This window comes from Olea europaea, chromosome 11 (assembly GCF_002742605.1).
Source record: "Olea europaea var. sylvestris chromosome 11, O_europaea_v1, whole genome shotgun sequence".
NCBI lineage: Eukaryota > Viridiplantae > Streptophyta > Magnoliopsida > Lamiales > Oleaceae > Olea > Olea europaea.
The window spans coordinates 35,105,467-35,117,164 of NC_036247.1; the positions used below are offsets into that span (position 1 = coordinate 35,105,467).

General features: G+C 34.4%; 1 protein-coding gene across 1 annotated transcript; it reads right to left on the reverse strand.

The window, feature by feature from the left end:
* Positions 1–5,947: 5,947 nt before the first annotated feature.
* On the reverse strand, positions 5,948–7,614 carry LOC111404994 (phospholipase A2-alpha-like). The gene is made up of 4 exons (XM_023033712.1): positions 7,364–7,614; positions 7,194–7,236; positions 6,994–7,119; positions 5,948–6,302 (listed from the first exon to the last, which is right to left on the reverse strand). Exons 1-4 carry the CDS (start codon positions 7,484–7,486, stop codon positions 6,130–6,132), a joined length of 465 nt encoding a protein of 154 aa, XP_022889480.1. The 5' UTR covers positions 7,487–7,614; the 3' UTR covers positions 5,948–6,129.
* Positions 7,615–11,698: the final 4,084 nt, after the last annotated feature.

The following is an 11,698-nucleotide window of genomic DNA, read 5'->3' on the forward strand; positions in this document are numbered from 1 at the left end:
AATTTTGCTCAATACTATTCCTAATTCCTATAAGGAAGTTAAGAATGCTATTAATTATGGCCAAGATACATTGACACCAAAAATTGTCATAGACTCCCTTAGAAGTAAATAAATGGAAATTAAGGTTGAAAAGCACGATAAAAGGAGCGGTGAGATATATATGATGCGGGGTAGAACTCAATTTAGGCAAAATAGTCATGATGGATATCAAATTGGTGGCGAGTTAAGTGGCAATGGATGGAAAAAGAAGAGCAAAGGTGGGTCTAGATCAAAATCTAGGACTAAGGCAAGAAAATGCTATGGTTGTGAAAACACATGATATTTTATAAAGGACTGCCATAAGGAGATGGGTAAGCTAGAGGTTAAGGAGAGAGATGAGGTCAATGTGTTAGCATCTACTTCCGATATAGATGGTGGTGAGGTCTATATGATTACAAGTCTCGTTGCATACACTGCTGAATTAAATCTAACTGCTAATTCCCGCATGCATGAGTGGATACTTGACTCTGGTGCATCTTTTCATGTGACATTTGAAAATAATTGATTTTATAAATTGCATAAATCTAATATTGGGCATGTTGTGCTGTGCGATAACTTTGCCTATACTATTGCTGAAATTGGTGATATAAACGTAAAATTTGACACAGGTTTTGTGTACACGTTAAAAGATGTTAGATATATTCCTGAATTGTCTAGGAATCTGATTTCAGTAGGAAGACTTGAAAAGGATGACTTCACTGGTAAAACTGGAAATGGTATGCTAAAAATGATCAAGGGTGCTTTAGTTTCCATTAAGGAAACTAAGAAAAACGATATCTATATCACTACTGGGGAAGTGATTAGAGGTTTGAGCTCCTCTATCTCTTCTGCCAAGATTGATCACACACATGGCATAATAGACTTGCTCACGTAGGCATCAAGAGACTTAAACTACTTAATGAAAAAGGTGCATTTGGTAATGACTGTGTGTCAGATTTGTCATTTTGTGATCTATGTGTGCTTGGTAAGCATCATAAAACTTCCTTCTCCATGAGTGTTAATAGAGTTAAATGCATGCTTGAATATGTGCATTCTGATCTGTGGGGTCCTGCTAGTAATCCCACATCGAGTGGGAATAGGTATTTCTTGTCTATTATCGATGACTATACTAGGAAAGTGTGGGTCTATCTATTGAAAGATAAATCTGAGAGTTTTAATAGTTTTAATAACTGGAAGAGACAAGTGGAAAACCAAACTAGCAAGAAAATTAAATTTTTAAGGATAGATAACGGCCTAGAATTCTACAATACTAAATTTGATAGTATGTGTAAAGAAAACGACATAACTAGACATAAGACCGTTTCTTATACTCCCAGCAAAACGAGTTAGTGAAAAGGATGAATAGGACCATACCTGATAAAGAACGTTGCATGATGTTAAGTTCTAGTGTTCCCAAGTCGTTTTGGGATGAGGCTGTTATGACTGCTTGTTATTTGATTAACTTGACTCTTTCTGCTGCATTGAATGGTGACACTCCACGTGAGAGATGGTCGGGTAAACTGAGTGATTACTCGATACTTAGAACTTTTGGCTGTACTGCTTTTTCTCATTAGAGTGAGGGAAAGTTGGGACCTAGAGCTAGGAAGTGTATCTTTCTAGGATACCCCGAGGGTGTTAAATAGGTTATGGGATAGAAGCCAAAAAGGGGTTAAGATCTTCATAAGTAAAGATGTTACATTTAACGAGAATGAGATATCGTGTATTAAAGGGGAAACCGAACCTGAGAGTGAAACTGAACCCGGTGAAGAGAGAGACCCGTTTAAGGTGGAGTTAGGAAAACTCAGTACACCTGTCCCTACTGCTCCTAATGAGGTGGAGATTCAGGTTCAGGAACCTGAGGTGGAGAATAGTAATGAAGTAGTGATAGAAAAATACTACGAGGAAGAAAATCCTTTAGCTAACTACAACTTAATTAAGGATAGAGAGAAGAGACAAACGAGAGAACCTAGAAGGTTCGGTTTTGAATCTGAATTTGCTTTTGCCTATGATAGTTATGAAGAATTAGCTGATAAAGAGCCAAAAACCTTTGTAGAGGTGATAGGTAGTGATCAATCTAATGAATAACTTAAGGTAATGAAAGAAGAGATGAGTTCTCTAGAAAAAAATCATACTTGGAAGCTAGTACCTAGGCCTAAGAACAAATCGATTGTTGATTGCAAATGGGTCTTTAAGGTTAAGGAAGGTACTAGTAGCTCGGAACTCTTAAGATTTGAAGTTAGGTTAGTGGCTAAAGGTTACACACAGAAGGAGGCAATGATTATAGTGAAATTTTCTCACCAGTTGTTAAGTACACTACTATTAGGGTCATGCTCATATTGGTTGCACACTTTGACTGGAAACTTGATGTAAAAATTGCCTTTTTACATGGTGAGCTTGATGAACAAATCTTCATGAATCAACAAAAATATTTGATTATGTGTGTTTTCTGAGAAGATCCTTGTATGGGTTAAAACAATCTCCTAGACAGTGGTACAAGAGGTTTGATTCATTTGTACTCACTATAGGGTTCCAAAGAAGTAAATTTGATCACTGCTTGTATTTTTAACACAATGAGACTGATGATAATTATCTGTTTTTGTTGCTCTATGTGGACGACACGCTGTTGATTGGATCCTCCTCTAAGTGGATAAATAACATAAAAGTAAAACTAAGTGGTGAATTTGACATGAAAGACTTAGATAAGGCTAAGAGAATCTTAGGCATGGAAATAGAAAGAGATAAGTCAAATTTCGTTTTGTTCTTACATCAGTCTTCATACATATCTAAAGTATTGAAGAAATTTAATATGAGTGATTGCAAACCTGTCACGTTGCCTCTTGCTAATCATTTTATTTTATCGAAAGAAGAATCTCCTTTCAATGAGCGTAAAGTAGAATATATGAGTAGAGTGCCTTATCCAATGTGATTGGTTCCATAATGTATTTGATGGTTTGCACTAGACCAGATTTAAGTTTTGCTGTTAGTACTCTCAGTAGTTACATGGCTAATCCGGGCCCTAAATACTGGGAAGCGCTAAAGTGGCTATTAAAGTACTTGAAGGGTACAAGTGACATAGGTTTAAAGTTTAGTGCTTATAAAGAAAGTGTAAAATTAAAGGATTTTGTAGATGCTGATTATGCTAGAGATAGAGATGATAGAAAATCTACTTCGTCTTACGTGTTTACCTTATCTAATTCATGTGTTAGTTGGAAATCACAATTACAACACATTGTTACATTATTCACTACAAAATCAGAATATATTGCCACCATTTAAGCTATTAAAGAAACTTTATGGTTTATAGGCCTACTCCATGAACTATGTGTCTTGAATGATTATGTGGCATTGTATTCTGATAGTCAGTAATCTATACATTTGTGTAAGAACCCCATTTTTCATGAGCGCACTAAACATATTGACGTTAGACTCCACTTCATTAGAGATATAGTATCTCAAGAGTTGGTAAGACTTGAAAAGGTCCACACCCACTACAATCCTTCTGATATGGGCACGAAGGTACTGCCACTGGCAAAGTTTAGAAGTTGCAAAGAACTTCTAAATATTGGTACAGGTAAATGACTTCCAATTTTATTGATTTTCTATTAGAGGTGTCACTAATGAGAGACATTTTCTTTTGCAGGTCCTTTGACACTAAGGTGGAAGTTGTTAGGCAATTTGTTGTCCAACGACCTCTCGGGCAAATGATGTAACCTCGATTTTATTTATTATCAGTCGGCCTTGACCATATAATTGAACTATATGTTGACACTATCATCAAGACAACTCAACCCAATTTTTCGTCCCATTTACTTGGATGGATACGATATTTATTTGGAGCCCATTATCTTAGTGTTGAGCCTTTTTTGGACCACTAAGTTAACCTATCCTAACTTACCTTTTTTGATCACTCCCTTAGTCTATAACTCTAGGCTCCTCTACGCCTCCAATAAGCCGTCTTCTCCACCTCTCTCTCTGTGATCTCTTCTCTGCTGATTCTCGGCCTCTTTTCTCTCAAGCAACCTGTGTGGTTTTCTCTTGGGCTATATTGTTTTCATCTTTGCCGACTCTTTGTGGGTATGAATAGCAACCGTAGGTGGGAAGAAGACAAGTGAAAGTTAGGTGTGTCTCAATCGTGGTTGTGTCGATTTTGGTGGAAACTGAGTCCTGTATCACCTTGGGTATTGCTGGATTTCGGCCTAACAAGTGCAAATGGTTATGTCCTCAAAAAGAAAAGAATGATCCCTCATTCACTAAATCCTTAAACATAGCGTAAATTTAGCAAAAACTTTGAGTTGTAGCTGCTGCTTCATTCTTTATTAATTTTGTTTCTTCTGCAGAAGGGAAGCAGTTCGATGGATGTGTCTTTTTCTCGTTGCGTATTCGCCTGGAGTATCTAATCATCTTTGTTGCAATGATTTGATAGCCTAATTACAAAAATAGACTAAAGACCATTGAATAAATCACTCGGAGGATTCGACTGAGTTGCTTGATGATTTATTCTGACGACCCATTTATTGTAATCTGATTGCCTATTATATAAGGGACTTGTTCCTTTGGCTTTTGTACAATACAAAGGCTTTTCCTCTGTTTTTTTATGAGAACTTGCAGCTGCCTCCTTTGCTGTGCATACCGTACCTCTGCCTTCATTTCTGTGCTCGGTTTCTTCCTTCTTCGTGAAGCCTCCATTCATATCTGTGTGGAACCCTCAGCGGGCTGTTCAGTTTTGGTCTTTGGTCCTATTTGTGGAGATTGGCTTGTGATCTGAACCCCTAATTATACCATCATTACAGAGCATATTAGAGATTCAGTTTAACAGTTTGGTTTCTTCAATTCTTTGTTTTTGCTTTTCCAACTATAATTTTTAACTTTGTGATTTTGCAAGGTTAAATCTTACTGCTATCTAATAGAGTTGGCAAACAATTCAAGTAGGCAATACGCAAGCTAATATTACACAAAATAGCCTCTACGCGAAAGGATTATATGGGGGCAAGTCCATTACAGAAGAAAAGTATGAGCCCATTGTATATAAATGCTGGCCATCACGCTTGACAACAATTGCAAGGGTCATTTGTGAAATTGGCAGTGCCGATGTAGGAGCCATCAATATTTCATTTTTCCATCCAAAATCAAGGCCATATAATGGAAGTTTCATCCACTTTACCCCTCAATATTTGGATTAGGCTTGTTCTTGTTCCTTATTGCATCAATATGTTGAAACCGCGATAAATTTTTCAATGGCCGAATCCACATAATCCAAATAAATAATTAAAAACTAAATTAAAAAAAAAATCATTTTTTTTAAAATTATTTATTTGTATTTTTTTTTTTGAAAAATTTGGAGTATAGTTGTAATTTGTTCTTTATTTTTGTTTTACTTAAAATAGGAGGGTATATTGTCATTTTATAGCTTTTATTTGAGAAAATTGATAAAAATGATGATTTTTGCAATGAGATGTGAAAATGAAGGTGGAGTGTCAAAAAATGAAAGGTGGAGATGTTTTACACAATAATATTGAAATGTAAGGACGTTTGTGCTATTTACCATTTTAATAATTTATTTGGACTCATTTGCACTTTTTAAAAAGTTCGGGAGTATGATTGTAATTTGTTCTTTATTTTTTTAAAATTTAAATAGGAGGTATATTTGTTATTTTACATTTTTTTTATTGAGAAATTGAATAAAAATGATGATTTTCACAATGAAAAGTGAAAATAGGGGTGAAAATGTCAAAAAAATGAAAGGTCGGAACTTTTTGCATAATAATATTGAAAGAAAATGACATTTTGTGCTAATTACTCTTTTATTGGAGGACAAGTTTCCACGATATACATAAAATATAATCTATTATCTAATCATTTCACAAAAAGTACAAAAATAAATTATGTGTTCGGATCCCACGACGTCACCTTATAAAGCAACAGACAAGTATACATTCATTCGTCTATAAAAAACATTATTAATTTCATACTGGTGACAGCCATTTCACAGATGGCATAGTTTAAGGATTAAATACAAGCATAATTCTCAATAATTAATTCTAGACAGATTTGTAGTCACAATCAAATAATTGAACTCTCCTTTTTAAATAATCACTATCATTTTACTTAAATTTAAGGTTTACCAATAATTTTTCCAGCAACAATGGCGGCACTCATGACCTTGTTAATGACTTGAACGACTTCATCGACTTTACACGTGTTTCCTTTGAATGTGGGGGCTCTCGATTTCTTAAATCTTGCTATACAGTTTAGGAAATCTTGATTGCACTGCTTGTTTAAGTAATCTGCAGCAAAATGGACGTTAATTTTTATTTTTTTTAAAATATCATATGCAGTTGTGCACAATTTTCATAAATAGATGACAAAAGAGATTTGAATTTAAAATTACTTCCATATTATGTTAATCTCATGTAATTTGCGTTAATGACAACCAGTTATCATAGACACGAAAACCACACAATAATCGAAAATGAGAGTACTATCATTGAACTATTTTAATTAAAAACTGTGTTGGTAAGTGACACACCTTAGGTTAAATTCAGTATGCCACAGGACCCCATAGCTATAGGTACACCAAAATTCATCTTTTATTTTTTTTATTAAAGGTCTTATATCAAATGTTCAAGAAACGGGGCAATGATCCTTGATGGTAAGATGTAAAACTATGTCACCTCAACATTTAACTTGTTAGAGAGATGAGACAAAAAATTATTTAAACTTAGTCTTGAGCAAGTATGTTGGCAAATCAAGTACTGCACACAGTGATTCTTATTTGTCTCTCTTGGTTTGACTGGTGCCTAAATCAAGTTTATTTTTTGGTTTTTTTTTTATTAACATGTTTGATATGATAGATCGAACCGAGCTAAATTTTCTTTGTACGAAAATAACATGTTAAATTATGTAGTTAGGTTCAAGGGTTCCCATCACCAAGAAAGTATATTCTAATAGGCTTAACTTGTAGAAACAAAAACTTACTGCCTTTAATTTGTATACACTGATCATGCTTCATGCAGCAAGTATCTAAGCGGTCACAAGGCTGCTCTCCTGGACATCCAGTGTATAGAATTCCACAGTATTTTCCATATCTTAAAAATGGGGGCACTGCAAATAAAATTTATTGATTTATTCAATAATAAAATATAATAATAATGGTTTACAGAGGACGAAGGATTCACCTCCACAAAAACTTGATTCACATGTTCTACTGCATTCTTTATTCTACAAAAGCAAGAAAAAAATCATTTAAATTATATGGGTTAAAGAAAAAAACTAGGTATGAACACTGGCACACTGCATGCAGTCGAGTAGGCTGGATCTCACGATCTGCTGATAAAGATTCACTAACCAAGGATAGCTGGCCTCTATCTGCAAGGATACCGATGTCAAGGGCGTGAATTGGAAAAAAATAGAAAATGGAAACCAAGACGAGGAGATACAAAAACTTCAATGAGTGCTGAGGAGAAGCCATTGAAAAGTGAAAGGGGAGAAAGAGTTGCGGAAACTAGTACTGAAAAATGGAAGCTTTGGTATGCTTAAAAGCTCTGATTTATAGGGAGATGTAATTGGAGTGGGAATTGTGTGAAGGGGAGATTCAAGTCTTGTTATGTAGAGTCCCGTGACATGTTTCTTGTACCATGGTTTCATATATATTTTCTGTCACCTAATGGAATTATAAAATATTATAATTTTTATATTAAGTTACCTCCAAAGCTAAATTATTCTATTTGTTTGGGGGTTTGTGAGTGGCATTTTGGACCTCTCCTTTTCTTTTCTCAACCTACTCTTTCAACGTTACAAGAATGGGACACGGCGCATGTTTGATATAGGATTTTAACAAATAAAGTTGATATATGTTTATAGATCTCATGAAATATGTGATTAAAAGGTGTAGATGGAATAACATGAGGTAAAAATAATCTTTACCAGTTCCTAGCAAAAAGTAACTATATCAAACAAACCCTCAATTTAATGACCAACAACACGATGTCACATAGCAAGATTGCTTATAGTGATGGGAGATTTGCCTTTTATCTGTCTTTGTGTGAAGTAATATTATTTATCACCATTGTAAGCATATATCTAGGTAGTAGAGGATCATGCATCGTACAATTATGATTCGACAATTGTAATCAATTGTGTGTGTGTATATATATACACGAAAATGATCTCCTAAACACCTTTCTTTAGGTTATGTTAAACACCAATGACATGACACAATATTTAATTGATGAATAAGTTAGATTCCATGTATTTAATTATTTACCAATTAAATAGTGTACCATATCACCGACACTTAGGAGATCATTTCTTTGTGTGTGTGTGTGTGTACAAGTGTGTGTGTACACACACACACATAAACGTAGGGTGTAGAATATGAGGTCAACTCCAACTTGATTAGTGCTACGCACCAATTGTGTACACACACACACAGAGACACACACACACATATAGGGTGTAGAATATGAGGTCAACTCCACCTTGATTAGTGCTACGCACAAATTGTACTAAATTGCATTATTCATTTATGAAGTTTGGGTTCAATGATATAGGTCTAGATTGCCTATAATGGCACATCTCACTTTAAGTGCTCATAAGAGAAATTATTGGCATCTATTCCAGATTTGACCTCAGTTTATTAAACCTTGACATCTCGTTAAATTACGAATCTTCAAAACGAATCACGATTTTTAGGAGAAAAAGTCTCGGCCAAAAAAAATTTCAAATCACTCATTTTAATCCTAAACCCTTAGATGATCCCGGCAAAGCTAAAATGGGAGGGAACCTGAAATGAATCAAGCTCTAAAAGCCTTTAGTCCATGTAAATGTTTAACAAGTTAATGAAGTGACCAATTATTAATATTTAACTTTAGAGACTAAATGGGTCATAAATATACTTAATGATAATTTATTAATTTTTCTTGAACTTCTGTACCAAGTAGTAGGATTTAACTGAAAATTCTAACAGTTTGATGACTTGACACAATAACAAATAGGGGTTTCAGTTAAAAAATGGATGCTGAAGTTCAGTACGAGTCTGAATTAAATTAAAGTCTAGTGACTAAGATGAAAATAAGTATGAAACTGGATGTCCATTAGAAAATTAACCCCTGTGCATGTTAAGGGAATAAATTCTACATCGATTAAGTACCTCAATATTGATTGTTCACGAAATAATTCTTTCAATTTAAAATTACCGCAAGTGTACGGTTTGTAACAAGTAATAAAGTGGATTTTTAAAAGTCCGAATATCGTCCCTCAGAGATTGAATAGTTCAATTCTATATAATCTAGCCTTAACCGAATCTAATTGAGTGAAAATATGGTCTAAATGTAAAAAGCCCTAATTTCAATTAAAAACCCTAATTTCAACTAAAAACCCTAATTTCAATTGAAAACCCTAATTTCTCAATTAGAAACCCTAATTTTGAAATTTCTCTAATTAAACGACTTAAACACTAAAGTAAATGAAATTAAGCAAGTTTAAAAGCTAATTTATTAAAATGAATCAAACTAAAGTCACTAAAATCACGAATCCACAATTGAAGTTATAAAGAAACCCTAATTTCATAAAATTAATGATTCGATGAAAATTTGCCAACTCAATGTTCCTAATTCTATCCAATATACTATCTCGATATATATTAGACCTATTCTTGCACACCATCAGCCTATATCTCTATGGATGATGCAAACATACAAGAATGCATGTAGTTTTGTGAACAATTTAAGAATTGCATAAAGCATAAGGGTATATCTCTATCCCCTATCGGACCCTATGTTAATTTACACCTTATCGAACCTATTCCACTTCTCTCGAATATAAAAAATAAGCCATCAACACTCACACAATCATTGACCACTAATAGCGGAATAAAATTAATGCATGTAAATCAATCAAATTATCCAAACGAGTCTTTATATTAAATTCATGAAATATAGAATTAAAATAACAAACAACGGTTCATCGATCACCTAGCAATTGAAAATCTAGCCTAGCATAATGGGAAATAAAGAAAAACAATAATTAAAATCAAGGAAGAACATCACCCAATTGATTCTTGAAGTGAAATCTTGAATCTTGAAGTGGATTGCCTTGTTTTTGCCTTGTTCTTCCTCTCTAAATCCTCCAAAATTGTGTATATTCCCCCCTCTTTATGTTTCAGGGTCATCTGGTATTTATTGGAGGCGGAATTAGGTCAAGGAAGTCGCCCAAAATCTTACTAAATTGTGTTTGAGTTGAATAACGAAATCTGAGATTTCGTCACATTTTTATACCATGCGACCGCATGGTATAAAGCCATGCTACCGTATGGTTCAGAAGTTTCAGCTCAGATTTTTCTCTGTACTGCCTTGTGCGACCGTAAGGAATTATAACCACGCAGCCGCATGGTTATAGAAATTTTTCCGTCTGATAGCTTTCAATATTTTGGTCATAAATTTCTCTCTCGATCTTCGATTGAAGTGATTCAAAGTGAATTGAGAAGAAAACTCAAAGATATACACTTTTGATAGAAATAGGCTTCTTCAAATTCTGATGTTTACTATGGCAAAAATGGATCTAAAGTAAAGACTCAAAATCATGAGCATAACTTTTTTGCCTGAAAGTTGATACTTGATAATACTTCGACCATATTTCACCTCTTGACTCCTTTCATCATCCAATTGACCTCTAATACTCTTGAATCTTCATTCCATTTCCCGTCTCATCTATGAATTATTTGCAACTTGGTCCCCGAACTATCGCTTTGTTCCGTTTTGGTCCTTTTTCGGTTCTTTTCTTCTGAATTCCATCTTTTCCATAGAAACACCTACATTGCATGAATTTAACGAGATTAAGTCATAATTCAACTACTTTGTTCATGTTGAAGTCATGTTTGCGGGCTAAATAAGCGTGTAAAAACACACTTATCATTGATCAACTTAAATAGATCTTGAACCACTTCTCTTAATAAGGTTGATCTTCTCAAGATAGACCCCAAATTTTAACATGGTATCAGAGCCCAGTAAAGTTCAACGAGCTATTCGATCCGATTAAGTTTAAACAATGAGCACACGAATTTCAAGATTGGTCTGCTAAAAAAGAGCTACCATCTTGCGGGGACATGTTAAGGGAATAAATTTTACATCGGTTAAATACCGAAATATTGACTAATTTAAATAGATCTTGAGCCACTCCTCTTAATAATTTTGACTTTATTAAGATGGACCCCAAATCTCAACATGGTATCAGAACCCAGTAAGCTCCAACGAGCTATTCGATCCGATTAAGCCTAAAAAATGAGCACACTGATTTCAAGATTGATCTGTTCAAAAAGAGCCACCATCTTGCGGGGCATGTTAAGGAAATAAATCTCATATTAGTTAAATGCCAAAATATTGACCAACTTAAATAGATATTGGGCCACTCATCTTAATAAAGTTGACCTTATTAAGATGGACCCCAAATCTTAACATGATATCAGAGTCCAGTAAGCTCCAACGAGCTATTCGATCCGATTAAGTCTCAAAAAATGAGCACAAGAATTTCAAGATTGGTCTACTCAAAAAGAGCCACCATCTTGTAGGGGCATGTTAAGGGAATAAATCCCACATCGGTTAAATACCGAAGTATTGATCAACTTAAATAGATCTTGGGTCACTCCTCTTAATAAGATTGATCTTATTAAGATGAACCACAAGTC

What these genes read in the sequence shown, in the direction of transcription:
- LOC111404994 (XM_023033712.1), bottom strand. Translation starts at nt 7,486, where the DNA reads ATGGCTTCTCCTCAGCACTCATTGAAGTTTTTGTATCTCCTCGTCTTG. An exon ending in TGAATCAAGTTTTTGTGGAG is followed by an intron (nt 7,120 to 7,193) that starts GTGAATCCTTCG and finishes TTTTATTTGCAG; the next exon opens with TGCCCCCATTTTTAAGATAT. An exon ending in GTGTATACAAATTAAAGGCA is followed by an intron (nt 6,303 to 6,993) that starts GTAAGTTTTTGT and finishes ATTTTGCTGCAG; the next exon opens with ATTACTTAAACAAGCAGTGC.